Source organism: Rhea pennata, chromosome 13 (genome assembly GCF_028389875.1).
Source record: "Rhea pennata isolate bPtePen1 chromosome 13, bPtePen1.pri, whole genome shotgun sequence".
Classification (NCBI taxonomy): domain Eukaryota; kingdom Metazoa; phylum Chordata; class Aves; order Rheiformes; family Rheidae; genus Rhea; species Rhea pennata.
The window spans coordinates 1,092,781-1,109,527 of NC_084675.1; the positions used below are offsets into that span (position 1 = coordinate 1,092,781).

A 16,747-nucleotide genomic window follows, 5' to 3' on the forward strand; every position below is an offset into this window, starting at 1 on the left:
CATGAAGGTGCTGCAGGCCGTCCCTGCGGGTGACACAGGCCAGTGCTAGCCCTAATGGGTGCTGCCCGTGGTCAGGGTTGTTCTTGTGCTTTTTAGCTGGTGGGAATCACAATAAAAACTTTTGGAGAGCCCACCCATAGCAGCTGCACAGGTCTGTGTTCTCACATGTCCCACGTGTTGTGCTGCCCCAGGAAGCTGGGAAAGCTATTTCTTGGGGCCGAGTGCATTCCAGTGTGTATGTTTGCGCATGGATTTGAAGTGTGCAAGATGACTTCTCCCATTAGAGCGCAGCTCTGGCAACCCTGCCAGCCCGGGGCGTGCAAGGCTGCGAGCACCAGGATGTTTGTCCGAGCTGAGGGCCTGGCTGGGGGCGGTGGGGGTCCAGGCCTGGAGCCGGGAGGCCACGGGCGGCGCGGGGCGGCGCCGGGGACCGCGGCGAGCAGCAGGGCCAGGCGAGCCGGGCAGGGCCCCACCCCGGGGCGGGCGGTGGCTGCCGGCTCCTCCTTCGCTCCCCGCCGGCCTGGGGAGCGCGGCCGGTTCGTGTGGCGGCGGTGGGACCCTGCGGCCATGTGAGTGCGGGCGGCGGCGGGGGGCCGGGCCGGGCCGGCTGCGGGCCCGCGGCGCCGTGAGTCGCTGAGGCCCCCACGGCGGCGCTCTGCGGGCTTCCCGGGTGGACGCTGGGCCCAGCGGCGTCTCGCAGGCCAGGGTCTGGCAGCGCGCGGGGCATCGCCGGGCCCTCGCCCGGCTTGGGGCCGTGGATTGAGCGGGGCCCCGGGAGGTCGGGCCCTCTGCCGTACACGCAGTGGGAGCCGGCAAAGGCTGGCAACCGGGACCCGGCCCTGGGCTGTGCCGCTTCCTCCCACAGGGGGGTTGCTGCAGCCACAGGGCTGGAGCAAGTATGGAGCCAGTTAGCCAGCCTTCTACGCTCCTTCCTCTTTGGTGTATGAATAGCCCCTTTGAGAATTGCCTGGGGAGCTGATGCTTTGGGCTGCATGTTTCTGGACAGTCCTGGCAGTAGCCAGCGAGCATAGTGAAGCTGGCTGGGTTTGCTCTCCTCCAGCCCTTTCGTCCAGCACCCTGGTGAGGGCACGAAGCCACAGCACTGGGCAGCATGCCTTGGGATCTGGCTGTGTTTTAAGATCAGCCCCCATTGCTGTTCCTTCCTTGTCCCTGCCATGTCCCAGTGAAGCGCTGGCCCCTGGGGATGAGGCAAACTCCCTCTACCAGCTCCAGGCGCTTGCAGTGCTGTTCCCTCCTCTCCACACACTTTGTCCCTCTGCTGTGGTCAGGAACCAGTATACTGGTGGGAGCTCTGATGGGCTGTGTGAAAGTCTGCCTGTCAGGGTGTAGGAAAGACCTTACAGAGCTGGGGTGGTGGCAGGGCCCACTAGGCTGGTGCAAGCACGAGTGCCACAGCAGAGTGCCGCTCTGTTTTGAGCTGGCAGCCCGTTGTCTGCGCTGTGCTGGTGACTAGCCTCCAAGGAGGAGAAGGCAGGGCATCATGTAATCAAAGCCACCAAGCAGCTGCAGCATGCTGGAGCATGGGGTGTGGAATACTTGGCTCCCCTTTGTCTGTGGGTGCTAGACACCGCGGTAGCAGCCAGTGCATCTGCCTCCTTCACAGAGAAGAATGGAGTATGAAGACAGAGCTCCTGAGATGCCCGATGTGTCCGGTGGTACCAGGTTCAGGGAGAATGGGGCAGCTTGCCAAGGGTCGTTTTGTGGTGTCAGGAGGGGCCTCCCTGCGTCTTGGTTTCCACAGAGCTGGGGTGAGGTAGGAAGTGGCCAAGTCCATGTGCCAGTGCACCTGAGGATCGCTGGGCACCTGCTCCCCACACGCACTTGGGATCACTCAGGAACCTCTTTGTTCTGCTGCATACTCCTGAGCGTGTGATTCCCCCCTGGGTTTTTATGTACCTTGTTGTGGGATCCAGGCTGAGGATCCAAGGTGTTCGTGTAGCAGCTGATGCAGTGAGTTGAGTCTTATCTAGTGTGATGCTGAGTGTCCTGGCTTGCAATGCAGCCTATGCCCTGCATGTCTAGGAGAGCGAGCCTGCCCTGCTGTCCATCTCTGCCAGCTTCCACATCACTGGCTCTAGTTGTGTGTGGCTGAGCCGTGTTCTGGACTCATTGCTGGGCTTGTTCATTACCTCAGCTTCCCTGCTTGGTGTCAGATGGTCCCTTAGGGGCCATGGGAATCTTATGAATCATGAATACTTTTGGAATGATTACTCCAGGGTGTGCATGAGACATTTCCTATTGTGCTGGAGCGGGGATGAGTGCCTGGTTGCAGAAGACAGCATTGTCCTGGAGTATGGTCAGCTCCATGTTTAACCTCCCAGGCTGTGCTGGAGCTGAGGTTCAAAAGACTGCCTTCCCAGTGTGGAGGAGGAAGGTAAGAGAGGGGAAAGTGGGGTGCTATTGGCTTGCAGTCTACTGCTGGAGAATCCTGTCTAGCCCACAGTGTCCCTCTGTAGCTCATTGCTCCCCTCTGCCCACTCTGGGGGCTGAATGTGATGCAGTTGCAATCTGCCAGCTCTAGGCTTTCTGAATTTGCTGCAAAGTACAGGATTGGATGCCTGCTTGCCAGCCAGAAAGTCTGGTTGAGCTGACCAGCACCATGTGCCAGCAAACACGATGCGAGTTTGTGGCTGCTCTGGTTTTGCTGGCATTGGTGATTTATTTCTGGGACTGGCAGGCAACTGTACAAGGTGGCTACAAAGCAGGGACAAGCATAGTAGTGGCCTAGCTGGTCACCTGGGCCTGTGTGCTTGCAGAAGCATGGTGGCAGGGGTAGAAAAGGGGCTTGTGTCTGTGAGGATACAGTGGAAGCCTGGGCCTTGTGATTGCTCTTGGGCAGCTGTCTGCCTGCCTCCAAGGAGAGTTGGAAGCTGTAGCTGGGAGGTTGCTTCCCCTTTGGAGGCAGGGAGGAGCAGAACTGGCATCTCTGGTCTTTGACAGGGTTTTGTACTGGCTTAAAGAACAAGAGGAGAGCCAGCAACCTGTGATGGAGAGCAGGCAGGGCTGGTAGTGGGGATATCTTTGGCTTCACTCTTCTGGCTTACCAGGCATGTCACAGGAGCAGGCAGATCTCAGTGCCCTACAGAGAGGGCTGTGGATGGCCAAGAAGGAATGAGCTGATGGAACTGTGCCTCAGACTGCTGCTGATGTGAGCTGTCCCTGAACACTCTGGGGAAGGGTTTCCAGCGTGGGTTGGAGGACCTGCTGGCACAATCTTTTGCTGCTGCAGGCCAGTTCTGAGAGCAGCCGTGGCCTCAGTGAGTCAGCTGAAGCTGCGGGTCTTGTTGCTTACACTGCACCAATGCTGCCTCAGTTCTGTTAACTCTTTCCCAGGCTGTGTTCCCTCCAACACACACCAAGAGGGGCCACGGAGCTTAGTGCCAGGCCTGCTGAGCTGCAGGTTCAGCTGTGATCTGGAGGGCTGGCAGACTGTGTCGAGAACTAAATGAATTACTAAATGGGACTAAATTTAGACTCTGTCTGAATGGGCAGAGTGCTCAGCATGCATGGCAGCGCGCTGTCCTGGTGCAAGGCTTGGGAGGCCTGAGGCCGAGAGCACAGCAGGCCAGACCATGGCCTGCACTTGCTGTGCTGCTCCGATGCTGAGCAGGAATGCTGAGCATGCGACTGCTGCAGGATGTACGTGGAGGGAGGCAGGCCTGGAGCCAAGGTCTGGACTCGTGCCCTCTGGAGAGAGGGGAGAGGAAGAACTGAAATGGCTGAAGGCCCAGTCTTGAGTGAGAAGAACATAGATTTGGGAAGAGACACGATGTGAAGAGGAGGCTATGTAAAGGGAACAGTGATGTCTGTGATGTGCAGCAGATCCCCAGCTGACTCAGGCCTTTTTCCTCTCTGCACAGAGGCAGTCAAATGCTGGTGGCCCAGACTGACAGCCAGTCACTGAGGCTGCTTTACTTAGGGTAGCCTCAGGTCATTGCAAGGTATTGGTATGTCCCAACACTCCATGCTGGAGAGGGAATGGGTGACCTGGGACTGACACTGGGGCAGGGTGCCTGCCACATCTCTTTGCCCTGCAGTCAGGGACTCCTGCCTGCATGAGCACCCAGCTTCCCAGCTCAGCAACAGCGTCTGCTGAGAAGCCTCCTCCTTTGGCGAGTATCCAGACCATATGCAGCACCACATGTACTGGATGTGGCTGTGAAGGTTAACCCCTGAGTGTGGGCGGGTGTGAGTGTCATGCCTCCTTAAAAACAGAAATGTTGCTTTGGAGAGCAGTCTGGCCGGGGAGTTGGGTGCAAGGAGAGGGGTTGCTGTGGAGACTCAGGTGGTTAGCCTGCCCTTGCTTTGTTTACAAAGCTTGCCTGTGTCGAGCAAACTCCATGTGACCTGGAATAGCCTATACTGTGCACCAGCCAGAGCCTTGGCAGAGGGAATGTTTAGCTCAATATACCCTGTCTGGCAGGGCAGACTTGTGGCAGCTGAGAGGGGAGTGCTAAAGGCAGCCTTGTTTGCCACAGCCTTGGTGCAAGCCCCTTCACTGAGCTGCAGGGCTCAGAGCCATGATGGGCCATTTGGCTGTGCCCCACCCTGGGAGGCCAAGACTGGTATTTCACCTTATAATGGTGGTACATAGAGAAGTGGAGACCAGGGCATTGTGGGATGGGACAACAGACTGTGTTGGATATGCTGCCTCAAGACACTCGAAATGTTCGGTGCCTAAAGACCTATCTCGCTGGAGGGAAGTTGGTAAGGCTGAATGCTGGCATGGCCAACTCAGGGGTCTTGATTGGCAGAGGGGACCCAGACATACTGTGGTGTGTAGTAGTCAGCATATTGAGCTGGTGCTAAATTGCAAGCTAGGGGCAAGAGGAGACTTGGATGCACCCATGCAAACCAGGTGTGTTAGCAGAGTGCAGCATCCTGTCTTCTCCTGGGTAACTCTGTTCCCCTGCCCACATGGCAAGACCCAGTTGCCCTTGAAGAGCTTTCAAGGGAGGGTGAGGTGGTGACACCATCCAGACTTCTGGATGGAATCCAGTCCCGCTATATCTATACAAGGTGCTGTCACAGCTGTGCCCTCCCTCTGGCACTGCTTCAGTGACAGCAGCTGGCATAGTGGTGCTGACTTCACCACACATCTTAGTGAGATAGGGGCATATGTTCCTGGGGTCTACAAGTGGGTCGGCCTATCCACACACTTCCATTCAGCCCTCTGTCCATGCATGTCCATGCTGGCCTACTGGGCTGGCTCTTCTCTGGTAGCCAAGGGGCTTGCTGTCTTCTGTCCTGTCTTTGCACTGCTGCTCTTTCCACATAACCAGGCCAGTTTGGAGAGAAGGCCTAGGAGAAAGACACCTGAGCCCTCTCAGAGCGTCCTTGGCAGAGTCCCTGTGCCTCAGTGTCTCTGCTCTGCAGCAGCACTCCATTTCTTGGTGTGGCCCCAGGACAGAAGCAGCAGTGCAGTGTCACCAGTATTGCCCTACTCTGCTGACCTCCAGGATGTGGCAGTGGTCTAATTAGTGCTCTTCCATTGCTAGAGCTCTGTGTTGTCTTGTCCTTGCATTGAGGACATCTCACTGGGGCTGGAAAGGCATCAACCCCATTTAAATCTGGGTCAATTCAATATGATTTAGGACAAGTAGGAGAAAAACAGGCTTGGGAATAAGGGGAGGAGCAGGATGAATCCTATCAGCAGGCAGACCTGGTGCTCAAGATGTGAGACTTTCTCCCTACCCTGGACCCTGAGCTCTGGGGTTGGTCCGAGGTGCCAATGTTTAGGGCCTGGGCTGTCAGGGCAGGATCCATTCTGTGGCAGAGCCATCAGGAGACATGATCCTCCATGAGGAAGTCAACACAGAATGCACAGGATTTTAGCTGTGTCATCCATTAAGATGGCAGTCTGGATTCACACCAGGACTGTCTGTCCCTGTAGTTGGGTATGTTAGGAGACTCCTTCTCTGGTGAGGCTGGAAGCTGGTAGAGATGAAGGTGGCAGGTCTGATCCTACACTTTGCTCCTGTGGTTTTCCTGTTCAGGAGTGGAGAGAGCATGCTCTGTGTGTGGCTCCTGCCTTCCACAGCCAGGATCTGGAAGTGGGAGGGAAGGTAGCTTGGCCCATGGTTAGAACATTGGGCTGGAAGCAAGGATGCCTGAGTTCTGGTTCTGTTTGTGCCACCGACTGACCCCACAACCTTGGGTATGTCACTTCGCTTCCCAGAGACGCTTTCCTCATCTTCCTGAGGTCTACAGGTGGTAGACCCCCTACTCATCTGTACGTAGGTGAGTGCTGTACAACATGTCTGGAGTCCTTGGGTAGAGCCAAAGCCCAGGGGCTTGTGGTAGCCTGAGGAAAAGCGTGGGGCGACATTCCTGCTATACATTTCATTCTGTGACCTGAGGGAGAGGCAGGAGAGACTGGGCATGAGTATGCTGTGTCCCTGCAGGAGGTGTGCACAGTCAGGAGGACAAGCAGGTCCAGGTCCCTGATCTTGAGGGGCTGGTCCCATCAGACTCAGGACAAGGGGAGCACAAACTGCATCCACACATCTGCACACAGCAGGCAGGACTGGGAAAGGGACTTGATTGTCCTGCTCGCAGCTGTCCCTGGGCTCAGCTGTATTGTGCCTCCTGGGGAAGAGGCTAGTGAGACTGACAGGAGCAAAGGAGTGGCAAATGCCCATCCAAACCCCCAGGGATGCACATCCAAACCCCCAGGTGCTTGACACACTGGCAGCCTGCAGAGCAGGCAGGGGCACCCAGACCCTGGCCCAGGGTGGCTGTAGCCCCAGCAGTAATAGACCAATAGCTGTGGCTGTGACAGTCTCCTCCTGGAGAGGGCTGGCGGGGGAGGCGCTCCTGGCGATTTGTGCTCACTCTGCCCGTGGTTTCCTGATGAAATCACATGGCTCTCGCTGTTTCCATGGAGAGGGCCAGGGTGGGCGCTGCCGAGTGCCTGTAAGAATTCCCTGTTTGCTTCCGTCCATGGGAGTGGAACAAAGGGGATGCACCAAACCAGGCCCGCTTTCGCTGTGCACGCCATCTCCCACGTCTCCCAGGACATGTGAGTGCCCCCAGCCCTTTTACGTACTGGACAGCCCTGCCTGCCCTGGGAAGCTGCTGGTCATGGGGAAGAGAGGGAAGAGGGGCTGCTGGCTCAGCATGGTTGCCCTGCATTCCCTTTCTGGAGGGCCCAGGAGGGTGTGTACCTCGCAAGGCAGTGTCCTGGGCCTCAGACAATGTCCTCTGCAAGCCTGCAGCTGCTTGATCTTCAGCCCACTGACAGGGTGGGCTCTTTGCCGTTCCTAGCAAGGGCACTTAAAGCTATGGTTGGGCAGCTCAGTTGTGGCAAAACCCAGCCACGCCGGGGAGCAGGGGTATGCTGTAAGCCTGTCCCCAGGCCAGTTGTGCTGTCTATGCTGCCCGATGGGTGGGGACAGGGACAGGGCTGGGGGGGGGGGGCGCTCCTCCATCCTATTGTTCTGCAGTTCGGACGGGTGCTGCTGGACATTGCAATCAGCTGAGGCTGCGGACAGAGATACCTAGACAGGATCTGTCTGGCTGCAGGATAGGGGTTGGCCCCCTGCCGCTATTCCATCAATTCTAGCCCTTTCTGGAGCTGGTGTCTGGGGTGCCTAGGCTGAGCTGGGTGTGGGTCCCTTGATTGCTGGGCTGGAGGCCACTTTGCATGTCAGCCCCCTGTGTTTTGGGTGATGGTGGTACTTGTTTTCTTCTACAGAGAGCCTGACGATTTTAACCTATCAATGCCCAACCCTGTCCCTTTTGGGTCAGGGAAATCCTACCTGTGTTGGGCAGAGGTGCTGAGATCTCCCAGCCTTGCTCTAGGACGACAGAAGACAAATGGGAAGCCGAGTGTGTCCATATAGGGCTCTCCCCAAGTGTTTGCAGGAGTCAGCAGCTCCAACCCCAGCTGCCCTCAAACTCTGAGAGGTATTGCTGAGGCAGGAGCAATCAGCCCTGTGCCTGCCCCAGAGCAGGGGCTGCACCCATCTGCCTCCACTGCCACAGCTGCTATCCACTGCTTTAGAGCAGGACGCCTGGGGTGGGAGTAGGCTCCTGAGGGTCCTAGGTGCACAGCCACATCAGCTGGGTACTTCCTTCTGCTTGGCTACAGGGCAGTGGAGGAAAAAATGCTTGGAGGAATTAATGGGACAGATCTTGCTTTGTTGCTGGCCTGATCCTCCTATCTCCCAGCCCTTTAGAGCCTGCCAAGAAATCATTTAAAAGCACGATTAACTCTTTCTCTGCTGCACTTTGGGGCCTAGCTGTGCCCTATCCTAGTCCAGGAGACCAGTCCATGACACCCCCAATACCAGCAAACAGGCCTAGTGAATTTTACCCTTGTCAGAGCCCCTACTAGAGACTGCTCAAGGTAGAAATCCTGACATTCTTATAAATCCCCTGCTAGCTGAGGACCTATTACCTAGCTAGTGGCTGAGAGACAGCCTTGCTGCATTGGTCCCCTGGCATGTTCCCTGGGAATGGCTGGGGGATAACACGGGTTATGACAACAGCACTGCACAAAATTGTGCAGCACAGGGGTTGTCGCTGGCTGTGTTGGCTGGTCTCAGCTCAGTGAGTATCCTGATGGTTTGCTGTGTCCCCTGCATTCGGAGGAGCTCTGCAGAGGGATAGCCTGCTTAGAGGACATGACTCAATGGGGCTGACAGAGCAGCGAGCACTATGAGAGTCAGCCCCAGGTTGTGGCAGTGCAGGGCATGCCATTGTGGGGAGGGGGGCAAGTTACTAACCATATTCTTCAGGATGGATGGGTGCTAGAGAGTAGGCTTGCCTCTTCCGCACATTCGGTGTTGCTCTGATGGGTAGCCTTTCTCCCAGGGGTATCCAGGCCTGTCAGGCAGCTGCTGGGGTGTGTTGGTGCTACTCCCTTCTTGAACCAGGAAGGTACCCATCCACTGTGTCCAGATACAGCCAGCAGCTGAGTGCTGACCTATGATAGGTCTTAGGAGGCTGGAAGCAGCCCTGGGAATGCAGTTACTTCTTTCCAAACCCTGGCCAGTGTTCTTGCTCTGCCCAGGAATTTGTGGCTTCAGTGGCCATGGCAAGGCTCCTGGGATGCCCAGGGAGAGGAGCCCCAGGCTGCATCCCAATTCAGGCTGGCAGTTGTCCAATACCTGCTGTTACCCTACAAGGAGTTGAGCAAGGACCTGAGGACTTGCAAGCAGTGACATGTGGCTCCTGGGTCATTTGTCCTTGCTGTGCTCCTGATAGGGGTCCAGGGACCCTTTTCTTCCTGGTATCTGTAGGGGAGGCTGGAGGCTTAGATGGGCCCTCAGCTGCTGGTGAGCACCCATAGGGGCTGTAGGAAAGCTTTGTGTCCAGGAGTGCATGGGCAAGAGAAGTGCTCTCTGATGTCCTCAGAGATGTCCATGTGGGGGGCTCCAGTCTGTACTGTCAGCAGAAGCTATGGTGGGCATATTGGAGCTCTAGCTGTGGTCTGAGGTTGCTCTGACTTGGAGAATGAGGCCAGGGACATCAGAGAACAGTCACAGGCAGGAGCTGGTGCTTTAGAGGCAGGGCAGCTGCGCAAAGTACCTGCGCTCCCAAAGAAGACACAGGCTGCAGAGCCAGGTTAGGCTTTATGTGAGTCAAAACCATCACCAGCCTGGAGCAAGGCAGTACAGGGCTGCTTCCACTGCCCCTGCCTCCCTGGCTTGTGCTTTGGGGCTATTTATAGGGCTGCCATTTATATCTGTTCTATTTCTGCCCTGCTGTCGTATCAGGAAGATGCAAGGAAGTGACGGGGAAGGTCTTGAGTCTGCTGCAGCCTCAGTGCCCAGCTGGGCTGCCTGGCCTCCTGAGCCACAACAGCTGTGCCAGTTCCTAGCCCACCTTCCTCCTGCCAAAGCCTTGTGCTGTGGGCAGAGGAGTGGCATCTGCCAGGTCCTGCCAGCACCACTCCTCCCTGAGCAGCTCAGGGAGACCAGCAGCCCACATCAGAAAAAGACTGGCATTGGACTTGGCAGCTGCCCCGCAGTGCTGGGCAGCACCCACATGCTGGTGGCTGAGCCTGGAGTGGGACAAGAGGAGAGTCCAGCAGACATGAAGTGTCCTCCCTCACTGAAAGGAGGCTCCCTTTGGTGTGAATGTCAATCTCACCACGGGTAGAGCCTCACTTGACACAAGGACTAATTCTTCTCCAGCCCCTGGGGCATAGAGCTGTAGATATGTGACACGTGACTCTGCGTATGATCTGTGGTGTCAGGCTGCTGTGATATCTTGACATTGGACTCTGGTTGCTGTTTCTGCATTAAGTTAGAGGTGTTAATTGCCTTGCACTGTGGTTAGGAAGGCAGTCTGCAACCCCAGGGGCTGGGACCAGGCTCTCCCAGGCCAGGACTGGCCTTTCCTACCCTATACAGAGACTGTTGCCTGCCCACAACTGTCACTCCCTCATTTGACATGGCTCCCCTTTGAGTCATGGCAATGCTTTTTGTGGCAGAAATGTCACCTCCTGTTCACCTCTGGGTCACCCCTATGACCATTAGCTCTTTTGCCCCTCAACAGGCCAGTGCCTAAGCACTAACACTCATCTCCCTGTCCTCTTTTGGACATCAGTGACTTCTGTCCCAGCCTTACTGTGCATAGACCAGGCTGTGGGGTGCCCGCTGTAGGACAGTTCAGACTAGTGTGTGCCCTTTATTGCTGAGTTTCCAGCTGTGGTGATGCTTCCAACCATGTGAGGGCAGACAGGCAGGTGGGTATCTGCATCTGAGGAGTGCTTAGCAAGGAGCATGCTAAAATAGCTATTTGATCACCTTGATCTTTGTCTAATTAGTGCTTGTGCCCCTGCGGAACACATTCCTGGGGCAGGTGGCTTCCCAAGTGGCTGAATGATGAAGGCTGGGCACAGCCTCAGAGCTTGGCTCCTCCTTGGCATGCCACAAGGGTCCCAGGGCCAGCAGGGAGGAATCAGGGCAGTAAGGGAACCTCTCTGGTATTCAGTGCTGCCAGAGCATGAGGTCTCTGGGCAGCTACTCCTGTTTCCCACAGGGGACAGGAAAGTGGGAATGTATTCTGTGGCATCTTGATATTCCTTCTGTCTGCTCGAATTGACTGGCCATGGCTGTACTTTCACCAGTGACGCATATATCCGAACATGGCTGCCCACAAAGGAGTTTGTTTGAGTGTTCAGCTATTGGGATTTTTCCACTGCAACTTAACTTTGCATCTGGGATGAGAAGTGATTTGGTGTAGAAGAGTAATGTTTGGAAAAAGGTTTTCAGAGGGATCCTGGCCAAAGCTACCCCTCTGCCATCCCAAATACAGGTTTAGCTGTAGAGAACATGATGTTTTAAGGAAAAAAATCTTATCAGAGATAAGAAGAATAAATTTGCTTGTGACTCTTGCTATGGCCTCTGCTTCAAAGCATGTGGCAGAGCAGGATGGGGAGAATGTTGCAGAGCCCAGCAGCTTTCCCCACTGTGTTTAGGCATGAGCCAGTGTCTAAATAGCTCCTCAGTTCAGCTACAGGACCATTTTGGGGGTTCTCAGCTCTCCTTCAATTCCAGGGGGAATGAAAGGCCATTTCTGGGGACTCCCAGGTCTATCCATTTGCTTGGCCCTACCTAGCTTGCCTGGAGAAGGACAGAGTTTGGAAGGGCTCTGCTCCCTTGTTTCAGGGCATTGTTACTTGGTCAGGGTTTTGGAAGTGAAGCACCTGTCCTCTATAGCTGAGAGGGAATCTTCACCCTGCAGCAGGGCTGGAACATGGCAGGACTGTCTGCCTGAGTCTGTGGATAGGCAGTGCCAGGCATGCCTTTGCTATCAGAGTGATGCCAGGCTTAGCTTTTTGGGAATGGGGGAGACTTGGGGTAGCTCTCCCTGGGGAAAGGAGCACATGATAGAGAAACCTTGTAGAAAGTGTTTTTCAGGCATTAGACTCAAATCCCTGCTGTGTTGGAGTGGTGGAGGCAATTGTTCTGACTGGCTCAGACCCGGGGTGGTGGGCATCTAGGGAAGCTTCCTGAGCTTAAAGAGGATGGTCTTCACCCTCCCTGCATGCATGGCTGCCCCCTTACCAGCACCTGCTCTCCACATCCGGGTGGGCAAGGCAGGCTCTGCAGGCACATATTCTTTTAATTCAATTACTCTGCAGGCTTTCCCAGCAGTGCTGCTGGCTCAGCTCATGCCATTTGCTTGTGCTCTTCTGGCAAAGTGTCCCTGCTGCTGGCAAGTCCTACTGCCCACTGTGTCTTGTGCCAGGCAAGGCATCTCAAGATACGCTGAGCAGCGCTCTGAGGCTACGTGCTCAGGGGTCCTCTGAGGGCTTTTGAATGCACATCCCCACATTCGCCAGTGAGTGATGCCCAGGATGGTACAGTGCTGTGCAAAAGACCTTGCCTTCTGTGCTCGGGGTATGAGCTACCCCACAGCCCTAAGCAGAGCCTTTTCAGGGCTCTAGGGCAAGGAGAGGCAGGGTCTCTGCAAACACTGCAGCATGGCTGCCACTGCCAGCTTCTCATCTGTAAGGCCTGGACCTCTTTTCACTCTGCGTGGCACTGGGGAGCACCTCTGCCTGTGTGCCCAGCAGCTTTAGTGTAGAATTCTTGTTAAATTTTAATGAGAACAAACAAGCTGGCATGGGACATAACTGCAGACATGCTGCCTGGACACGAACTGGGCACTGGCTCCACATCACTGACAGCAGCTCTGGTGTGGTGGGGCATTCCAGAACGCTGGCTGGTTTCACTTGCATCTACAGCCTCAGCAGAACCATGGTTTCCCTGTTCCCAGAACTGGTGCTGATGCTGGAGTGGCACAGGCTTCTCTGGTGCCAGCTCTGCAGCCAGCAAATGCCAGCATGAAGAGTGCTGTTTTGCTTCCCAGTGCCACTGTGTGCTGCTCCATCAGTTGTGCCTGATGTGATGAGCCACAGCCTATGCATTTGCAAAAGGCTGGGTTACACAGCGCTAAGGGAAAGGGGTGCAGGTACCATTGCATGTCCCCATCTTGCACCCAGAGTGAAGCAAAGCTGGGGCAGTGCAAGAAGGGCTACTTCGGCCAGTGATGCAGGCCTTGGGTGAGCTCTGCTCCGCATACTGGGTCTGTCCTCAATCGCAAGAGCTGGGGGCAGAAGGAGGTCCATTAGCAGACTGGCAGGGTTGAGAATGCTGCAGCTGAAGAGGGGGAGCCCCAATTCAAAGAGCTGGGTAAGCAGTCTTGCAGCTTTTGGGGGACAGGCTGCAGGGTGTGGAGAGCTGACTGGTAAAACTCATCCACAGCAGCAAAGAGGATGTGACTCTACCCATCAGGCAGGAGAGCTCCTGGGATACGTCCCCTCCAGGCAAGGTTGGGGGGGCCTACTGCCTGTGCATGGCTTTGACAATGAGGAGGAGATGGAGCAGTTCTTTTTGGGCCATGCTGGGCTGCTGGCTATGTGCTATGTGTCCAACACTGGCCTGCCACTGGAGTAGATGCTGCAGGCAGGCAGGCTGCAAGCCACATCACAGCTGTGGCTTCCCCATTCCCATCCCAGCACTCAGTCGCACCCTCCTGGCAAGTTTCCCTCAGGTCTTCCAAAGATGGACTTGCCAGTCTATACCCTCAGGTATCCTTGCAAGGAAGGAAAGGGGCTTCCAAAGATGAAGCCCTCAGCCAGGCACCCTCCATAGCAAGTGCTGTGACTTTTCCCAGGCTGCCAGCTGCTGCTCTGGGCCAGGAGGATGCCATTGGGCTTGGCACTCTTTGGTGGCAGCAGCGCTGCCCCGGGCTCACCAAACCCAGTTGAGGCAGGGTACGTGGCTGTGCATGTACATGTGTGTGCTTGGGGAGCCATGCCACTGCGCAAGATTCTGGCATTCTGCATTATGCTGGTGCCCTTCTGCCCACAGATTAGCAGGGAGTGGGCCAGTTCTAGCCTGAACAGGCAGCCATGCAATTGGCTCATCTTCAAGGAAGGAGGTTAACTGTGCCCCGGAGAACCTCATCTCTGGAGGTAGACCGTTAATACTGTGCCCCAATGTTTTTCCTCCTAGACCTTGCACTACCTCACTTAAAAGCAGCAGCAAACAGGAAAGGAGCCTGAGAGGGAGGTGTCTCTTCCTGCTGTGGTGACGGCAGCCATTCCCAGGCTAGAGAGGGCTAGGCTGCTCCAGCTTTTTCTTTTGGAGCCAGGGCTAAGGCCTAAAGAAAGCTGAGGCTGTGGGGATAGCCATACCTGGGCACTTGGGGGCCTGGGCCTGCACAGGGACCTGCAGTGCAGGAGCCACATCTCTGTCACAGAGTCATCTCTGGCTGCAGAGGCTCCCTGTTGCTTTGGGACTCTCTGTACTTTCTGCCAAGCATAGGGCTGGGAGATGACAGTTGCCACCGGGATTAGCATGTAGGGCACAATCGCCTGTCTGCAGCGGCCCTGCTGCAGGGTCAGTGTGTGGGGATTGGGCACTCTGCCTAGTGTGGGAAGGTGTCTGTCTCACTCTCCCTGGGACCCCTCTCCAGCTTGTTCCCCACCTCTGTCGTGACAGGCCCAGGCCTCAGCCCCAGCCCTCCTCTGGAGGATCTACCCCATAGATATCTCCTGCCCCAAATGCTGCTGGCTGGGGTTCCTGGAACTGACTGCTCCTCTGCTGGAGGTCCTGTGGACACTTCACACAAAGTTGCACTGTTGCTATCTGCCTGTGTCCCAAACAGGGACAGGGACTCAGGTTTATCTTCCCCTTCAGTTCAGTAACACTGAAAAGCTGTGCAAGGGAGTTTTCCCTGTCCTTAGGCCTTGCCTGCCCCTTGGAAGCTGGACACCCATGGGGAATGGGGCATCTTCCGTGGAAAGCTGGTCATGGTCTGACTGGCTCATCAGTCATGCCCTGCTGGTTTTGTTAAGGCCAGACTCCTACGCCTACTGAACAGGCGGGAAAGAAAACCCTCTTTGTTAAAGATTCAACAACCATCCCTTTTGCTTCCCACATGAGAATCACACCCATCATCTTTTCAGAGTCCTGCAAGAAATTCTGCACTGAAACCAGCCTCCCAAGGACTCTGGAGGGATGACATGAGCTAGGAAGATCTGAACAAGGAAGTCCTTTTTCCTAAGTGGCTGCTAGATACAATAGTGAAATAATGGGATGCTCCATGGGCATGCTGTGGGATTCCCAATGCCAACACCTGTTGTGCAGCCTGTAGCAAAGCAGAGTGTTCTTTTTTATACATTAAAAAAGGAAAAAAAGAGAAAAAGGCAGTCCAGAAGAGAGAGTAGAGAGGTCTGTTCAGACTGCTCTCCATCTCCAGCAATGGTTGTGAGCCCTGACTGCCTGGGCAGAAGTCTGCTCTGCCCCATGGGTTGGTGCTTACCTGGTATGGAGCTGAGTCCATGGAGCCAGGAGTGCGGGGCCATGACTGGAACATCTCCACCCCCCCCCACCCACCCCAACAGGGACTGGCTCCAGCTGTAGGCTGATGGCTTGTTTAGAGGGCAATGTTTGCTCTTTCTTGCTCCTGGCCTGCTCTGGTTGCTACAGACAAGGGCTCCACTGGGGAGAGCAGTCTCACAGGAGTCTGGCACGAGGCTGGCATGATGGGCTGGCGGCATATTGGCTGTTCACGTTGGCATGACGCAGCCCTGGTCAGAGCTGATGGGGGAAGGCTGTGGGGCCTGTCACAGTCTGTAGATCACAACATGGGTTACGTTCAAGGCCAGTAGGAGCAGCAGGGCTGGCAGTAGTGGCGCTGGTGGGATTTAGGACTTGCTGTGCCATGCTGCAGCTCGGAGCCCGAGTGAAGCACCTGGCACGCTTGGCTCTGCAGTATTTTTTTTCCCATGATTTGGACATTTGTGCTCCTGTACTACATGTGGGTAGGATCCCTGGCTCCCTGCAGGTGAGCCTCAGTTTCCATGTTTAGGCAGTGGGGTGGAGGTGCCTGGAGGGAAGGGCAGAAGACAGAATGCTCTGAGCCATGCCGTGAGCCTGGCTGGAGGAAGCTGTGCTGAGGTGGAAAACACACCATAGCCTTATAGGAAGGGGCAATTGGAGGAGAGCTGCCAGGAGTGGCAGGGGCCCGCCCTGTTCCTGGTGTAGTCAGTGCTGCTGGGGCCCCTTCCCTCCAGAAGGGACAGCTGTCCTCCCTTCCTCAGGCTTTGACTCAGGGCTGAGGATGTGGCTCTGGGCAGTGATGTCAGCCTTCAGGCAGGGGAAGTGTGGGAGGAGACTCCCTACCCTGGCCTGGCCTGCTGCACATGAGACGGCATGAGAGAGAGACGGCGGCAGCTGCCCACCGTGCCCAGGACACCAGCCCCAGCCAGAGGGGAACACACAGCCCACTATGAACAGCAAACACAAAGGTACTGAGCGCCAGCAGTGCGGGCCCCTCTGCTCACATTCCTCTGCTGCTCCTTCCACTTTGCGGCGTTTTCTCCTAGCTGAAAAGTCACCTGGTGGGGTCTGGGAGGTCGTGTACGGTCCTTCTGCACACTGAGATGTGGCTCAGAGCCCAGAGGCTTGGGACTTTAGCTGCAGAGCCTGAAAGAGGTGAGAGGGACATGACTCAGGGCTTGTTTTCTGTTTTTCTTCCTGGCCAGGAGACGCTGGGAACGGGCTCAGGGAGTGCAGAGCACCAGCATGAGCTGATCCACATCCCAGGGAGGAAATGGGAGTCTGTGGGGACACAGGTTCCTTCCCCAGGGCCCTGGCAAATTCAGACTCTCAATTTTGTAAATCGATGCTGATGTGTAGAGATGTGCTTGGGAACATGTGTGTCCCCACTGCTTGGCTAGAAGAGACAATGATATTTT

The 16,747-nt window shown here is 55.9% G+C and overlaps 1 protein-coding gene across 6 annotated transcripts in view; it reads left to right on the forward strand.

The window, feature by feature from the left end:
* The first annotated feature begins 524 nt into the window (after positions 1-524).
* RIPOR1 (RHO family interacting cell polarization regulator 1) overlaps positions 525-16,747 on the forward strand; it is a 37,519-nt gene continuing 21,296 nt past the window's right edge. For 3 of the 6 annotated variants that reach the window (XM_062586890.1, XM_062586888.1, XM_062586891.1), the window contains exon 1: positions 6,910-7,042. In XM_062586890.1, coding sequence (XP_062442874.1) covers positions 6,964-7,042 — 79 coding nt within the window. In that variant the 5' untranslated portion in view covers positions 6,910-6,963. Of the gene's footprint in view, positions 570-6,909; positions 7,043-15,865; positions 16,298-16,747 lie in introns of those variants that run through there. The other 3 variants (XM_062586893.1, XM_062586889.1, XM_062586894.1) reach the window with 3 other exon arrangements.